The sequence below is a fragment of the Gnatocerus cornutus genome, chromosome 5 (assembly GCF_029298725.1).
Source record: "Gnatocerus cornutus isolate USDA-ARS CGAHR chromosome 5, icGnaCorn1.1, whole genome shotgun sequence".
In the NCBI taxonomy this organism is placed as follows: Eukaryota; Metazoa; Arthropoda; class Insecta; order Coleoptera; family Tenebrionidae; genus Gnatocerus; species Gnatocerus cornutus.
Window position 1 is genome coordinate 14,664,457 of NC_142237.1, and position 6,156 is coordinate 14,670,612.

Below are 6,156 nucleotides of genomic sequence, written 5' to 3' on the forward strand. Positions count from 1 at the left end.
CTTTCGATGTAATGGCAATTCGCATTAGTCATACAAAGCCGACTTTGTATACAAACAAATGACAAACAGCTGATTTCTAATGTCAATATTAAATGGTTCTCGTGTACGTGACGAGAAAAAAAGAAACTTTTGGTTATAGAAGAACCTCCTTTTGTTGAAAGAGTATTTATTAAAAGGTAATAATTAAAATAATAGATCATGTCATTAAAGATAAATTTATTTTTGTTTAATTGCACGTTTCGGATTTTTTTAGATTAAACTGGAATTATAATGGCTGTGACTTGGAACAATGAATATTACATTGCTCTTGAAGGGAGAGATTTGCAGGCTAATGCAATGGCCGTGGATAATTCTGGGACTTATGTTTTATTAGCTGGGTAAGAAATAAATTGCCCCTAAAGGACTGATTGAATAATTGACTTACAATTTTTTATCAGACTTATGTACCTTTTGATAAAGTCTTAAAATTCCATGATTTTTTTTAATTTTTAATACTTATTTGCCTATTGTAGTCGGAGATACATCGCCATAAGAAACCTCGACGAAGAACTAGAAGTCGTTCAAAAGTTTCCAAGACAAAGCAAATACGACGTAGGAGCAGCAGAGTGGAATCCAACGCTCCACAAGCGCGAACTTTGCGTAATTTCAGTAAGAAATTCCCTCTAAATTGCCACATCCTTCACCCTAATTTTCTAGAGTAATCAACGACTAGAAGTGTTAACATGGCGTTCCCACGAGTTAATTCAAACCCATTCTCTGAGAGCTCACACCCGCGTCATAACCGACTTAAATTGGCATCGTTCCGACCCCAACATCTTAGCTTCTTGTTCCGTCGATACTTTTATACATATCTGGGATTTGCGAGACGCACGCCGTCCGTCTTTATCGTTATCTGCCATAGCTGAAGCCTCCCAAGTGCGGTTATTAAATCATTAGTTATTCATTTCTATGAGTAAGGTACTCGAATTATTCCATAAAAGTAGAGAGGCTTTAGGTCTTAAATGTTTGATTTACAGCCGCAATTGACTTTTAAGTCCTTAACAATAAGCCTTCTTTTCATCTACCTGCACGGCTATTAGGAGATCAGGTATTTTTCGGTGTTGCAGCTTTACAGACTTTGGGTGTCTTCAAACTAAAAATAAAATTTTATAAAATTTGTCTCTCTCTTCCTCAATAATTTTATAATTTTGGCACAGTTAAAAGCCAACTTGAAGTTATAAAATACTTAATTTTCGTTTAGAATTTTAGGTTTTAATAACAGAAAATCATGAAAATTGTTGAGTTTGTTTTCGTTTTCTATTATTTCGTAATTTGGCACGTTTAATAGTAAACAGTAATAATAGTAAAATGCTCAAATTTTATTGTTATAGCATGTAAACAAAAAAGTACACCTTCTGTAAAATGTTAAAATTTACTTTTATACAGTTTTCTACCCGTTATTTCATATCTATGAATGTAAAAACGGGAATTAGAAAACACTCTTTTCAGTTTTTATAAATCCGTTGAATGTTTTCCGATAAAGCGCAACCATTACAACACGAATTCTCTCTTTTAAATGTACATATTCCAAATTTGGAAGTCACTGCGATGGACCCGGTGAATCGAACCTGCACAGTCTTTGCAAATGTTAACAGCTTCTCAGTCCATTTACAAGTTACGTTTCCTAACGCGTACCCTCATGGAGTCGTCCCAGTTTTCCAAGTCCTTCCAGAATCAACAGTAACCGATACCATCGGTACTCAACTTCTCCAAACTCTTAACCATTTAGCACAGCAACGGGTCTCCAAAAACCGCACTTGTTTAGAATCGTGTTTAAGACAGATGGTGACAACATTGGAGCAGTTATCTGCAGACTCTGAAAACGATAGAATCTTCGACGCCGCGTACTCAGAGCCCGGAAACGTGTTCGGCGGCTACAACGACGCATACATCCCGTTTCCACGCACTTCCGGTGCCAAATTCTGCTCAGTTGGAACGTTGGTCTGTTTCGGACGTGCCCCGCATACTCGGAGGTTTTCAGGGAAAGTTGAAGCTACGACTCCGAGAGCTTTGTCTGCTTTGGAGACTATTTTTTCAAAGCGGTCGTCTGGGCATGTTACTGTCTCTTCGTACTACCACCAAAAGCCGCGATATCGGATAAAGTCAAAAAACGCATCCAAAGCTGTAGTCCATGTGTATGACCTCTCGGGGCTGTTACCAACGAATCGACAATTGGCCGAAGAGTACATTTTAGATGGAGATACGACGACTATTTGTAAGCACAACGCGGCGACTGCTGCTATTGTGGGGCGATGGGACTTAGTGCAAGCATGGACCCTGGCGGAGCTCATCGCCGCGAATCAAGACAACAGCGAGCAGTGGCGAGGGCATCCCTTCGGAAAGCAGTTGGCGGAGGCTCTGTAAGCGCTTTAGGGGCGCCAATTCGTAACAAAACTTTTTGTTTTTTGTTGCAGAATTAGCCACTACGCTTCTCATTCGGATATTCAAATGGCTGCCATGTTATCTTGTATTTTTGGCAAAGGTAGAGCCTCCCATACTCCTCAGTCGTCCAGGAAAAATCTTTTTAATTCCACCGTAAGTAACACTAGAGCCACGTTTTAATTACACTACCGTTTTTTTTATAGAATGGGGGCTCCCCCTATCACACTATTCCTCCAGCGGAAGCTCCTCCAGACGGCTGGACCTTTGCGTCCATAAAAACAACGCGCTCAGCGTCTTTAGACAATCTCCGTTTAAACAACGGAAGATTCTCATTAAAAAAGTGTACCTCTCCTCCTTTATACGAGTACTTCAAAGTATCATACGCGGAAATCCTGCATCGATGGGGACTTCTCTATAATCGCGCCGAAGTCTTAAAGTATATGTGCAGACCTTCTGAGAGTCACATCGGTGTTGAATTTTCTCCTGAATGTAAGAAGTGTTCAGAACCAACTAAACATTGTACCTGTAGTAACTGTAAGAAGTTCTCTTTAAATTGTATCATATGTCATTTATCTGTGAGGGGCTCTGCAAACTGTTGCATGGTTTGCGGCCATGGAGGACACACCAAACATTTAAAGCAGTGGTTTGAAAAACGCGATGTGTGTCCTTCGGGATGTGGTTGTCGGTGCCTTTCAGAGACAGCTAGTATGTTTATAGTTTAAATAAATAGAATTTTATGAGTCTCGTTTTTATTGGACTTTTCCATACAAAAATCATAAATAAAAGTGAATTTGTTCTATTTAATAAAAGCATTTGCGATGGCTGTACTTCTTACAGAGCCTCCGGATTTTGTGGTCAAGTTGCAACTACTCCACTGAGCTATGCAGTCGTCGTTCGTTTTAAAATCCACTTGGAGCTTCTCCCAGATTTTCTTTTTAGGGTTGAGAACAGGCTCCGGGACTCCATCTTCGTAATTTTCAAAGTGAAGTTTCTCTCCAGGGACGGCATCTTGTGGTGGGACTAACATTTCAACTTTCTTGGGTTCATCTCTGCAATTAAAAATTAATTCATTTCGTGGATAATTATCCGTTTCTTACGTCGAAGCGCACAAGACCATCCCCGCAGACTCAATGCCTCTCATTTTCGACGGTTTTAAGTTACACAGAACCACAACCAGGCGATTCTGCATTTCTTCAATGGGATAGAAGTTAACAAGTCCACTGACAACAGTTCGGGGGGCTTCCTCCCCAAGATCTATTTTACTAACGTATAAGGAGTCTGCGTTGGGATGCTTCTCTACTTCCACAATTTTTCCCACTCGAATGTCCAGACAATGTGGGCCGAGTTCGTCTTCATTTTTCTTCTTTACAGGGTAAGCTTTCTGTGCTAAAGCTTGGAGCTCCGGTTCCTCAAAGGCTTTTCTAACCGGTTCTAGCAATCGATTTATATAAACTTCAACGCTGGCTTTCAAGTCTCCTGGATGCACTTCTTGAGACGCGAACGCATTTTCTAGTGGTTGAAATGAATCGAATTTAATGTCACCACCAAATGCCTCTTTGCGTGGTACGACGAACTTTTCTCCCTCTTTAAGTAAGGGAAATATGACGTGTTTTGCGAATGATAGTAATCCGTTGTTTTGGATGTTACCGGGTTCACAAAACGCTTTTTTTAATTTTTGTTTGACCTGTGATGGACTATCTAATAAATCGATTTTGGAGTCATCTTCTGAGGAGGACATTTTCGCCCCCGTCAGACCTGGAACTGTTTTAAAACGTCAGTTGATTTAACTAAAAAGAGGGGAAACGTACCCATGGGATTCATTAAATGCGCTCTTTTTTGGTAACCTAACTGGGGCAAGTATTTTTCGGCAAACGTGAATATTTTTCGCTGATCTATACCACCAAATTGTGCATCGACTTTCAGGTATTCCTCATCTAGTGCTTGCAGACCTTTAACACATAAAATAAGATAGGAAAAGGTGTTTTACTATCATTTTTACCTGGGTACAGCAAACCGCTGACAAGAGGATGATCCACTTGTTTGACGACTTCCGCCCCAGCTTTCTTAGCGTCGTGCTCCGTGATAATTGAACTTAATCTATAGACGTCAAGAGTATACTCCTTGGATAACTGGTAATTGGTCCCTTTTTCAAAACGTAGCTTTTCTATAGGTACTCCAATAGATTTGAGCATAGCTTTGATAGAATGTTCGTAATATTGGACACGTAAAGCAAGCAATTCCCAGGGGGCTTTCATATTGTCTAGATAAGCATGAAGATCCGCAAAAAGTATCGTAACTTCGGCTCCAGCTCGTAGAAAATCTGCTATTTTGGACATTGGAACGAAGTAAGCTACGTGGGGCTTTCCGGTTGTCGCTGTTCCCCAATATATTTTGAGATCTCGTTGTTTGAGTGTTGATTTTATTTTGTCTTCTCCTAACACTTCTTGCAAGTTGCGAGAAATTAAGGTGTATTTTTCTTCTGGGGTTGCCATTGTGAGCCTTGGAGCAAAAAAGAAAATAAAGTGTTGTGAAATAAGCTAATAAGAGAGATGTGTTTCTATTTTTTATTGTGTGTGCAAAAAGTGGTCTGAATAAATTGATGAATTGCATCATCCAAAATAACAGCACTGCCTTTCATAAATTAATAATTTTCCATTCCTTTACATTGCTTTAATTTACACTCTGTAAACCGCAAAGGTCTCTTAAAATAATCAATTTACAAGAAGTTGGAATTGCCATATGGAAATTCCAGCACATTTATTAAAAAATACAGAACACACTCAATTTTTTTTAAAAAAGCTTTATGTTTTATTTACAATTTTTTAAAACGCTACGAAGAATCACATTTAAACAATTCTACATTAATTTTAAATCGTAACATTGACAGGTCAGAAAATTAGGTTATATCTAATCTTGTATGATTTTTGAAAAGAAAAAGCAATTTAATTATATTTCTAAAAAAGTGATTTTTGCCGGAGTTATAAGTTGTATTTCTGAAAACATACCAGAAAAAATTTCAATCACAATTTCAAGAATACAACACTCGAGACCACGTTGTCACCTGTCAGTACCTTCGTCTGACAGCAGCTAAGGTAGCGACATCTATCAAAATGTCATACAAGCTTTGCATAAAAGGTCATACTCCCAACAGTGAAACAGGGAACCAACAATACAGTTGTATATCATACAAGTTACAGTCGAACTTTAATTCGTCGTTTCACATTAGTCCTTTTACAAGATATATTTTCTTCGAGAGCTGTATCATTAACACAGCCACATTGTTGTTATTATTTCCGCGCAAAAATTCAAACAAATGTGCGAAACAAAAAAAACAATCAGAAGATGTCGACCACAGGTTTGAGTTTCTAACCGTTTCTCTTTTAGATTTGGAAGTGTTGAGTGCTAGCACCCAAAGGTTTGTTGATTTGTTTTGTGTTGTGTTGTTTTTGTTTTATAAGCAGAGTTCTGCAGAGTTCCCTTGGTCACTTGTGGAGCGTTTGCGCCCACTACACCAAGGTCGTCTCACTAAACTAAGTTATTTCCAGAGCAGGAATAGCCGTGGACCAGTAGCTAAAAGAGCCGTTTTTAAAGAGACTAGATGCTTAGCGAAGGTAATAGTTTTTCTTTTTGTAATTGTTGTCCCCAATAACACGAAGTGTAATTCCAGATCCAGAAGACAAAGGAAATCGAGCCGCTCATCGTCCACCAGCTAAGGGGTGGAGACCCCTGAGTGAG

The 6,156-nt window shown here is 39.0% G+C and overlaps 2 protein-coding genes across 2 annotated transcripts; one reads left to right on the forward strand and one right to left on the reverse strand.

Moving 5' to 3' along the window:
- Positions 1 to 42: 42 nt before the first annotated feature.
- On the forward strand, positions 43 to 3,162 carry Wdr59 (WD repeat domain 59). The gene is made up of 11 exons (XM_088036943.1): positions 43 to 176; positions 254 to 377; positions 513 to 648; positions 697 to 915; positions 958 to 1,003; positions 1,035 to 1,121; positions 1,371 to 1,373; positions 1,426 to 1,455; positions 1,523 to 2,399; positions 2,454 to 2,574; positions 2,625 to 3,162. Exons 2-11 carry the CDS (start codon positions 271 to 273, stop codon positions 3,141 to 3,143), a joined length of 2,145 nt encoding a protein of 714 aa, XP_087893069.1. The 5' UTR covers positions 43 to 176; positions 254 to 270; the 3' UTR covers positions 3,144 to 3,162.
- On the reverse strand, positions 3,154 to 5,534 carry TyrRS (Tyrosyl-tRNA synthetase). Its single transcript, XM_088035933.1, has 5 exons — positions 5,427 to 5,534; positions 4,421 to 4,920; positions 4,230 to 4,370; positions 3,519 to 4,182; positions 3,154 to 3,470 (listed from the first exon to the last, which is right to left on the reverse strand). Exons 2-5 carry the CDS (start codon positions 4,911 to 4,913, stop codon positions 3,218 to 3,220), a joined length of 1,551 nt encoding a protein of 516 aa, XP_087892059.1. The 5' UTR covers positions 4,914 to 4,920; positions 5,427 to 5,534; the 3' UTR covers positions 3,154 to 3,217.
- Positions 5,535 to 6,156: the final 622 nt, after the last annotated feature.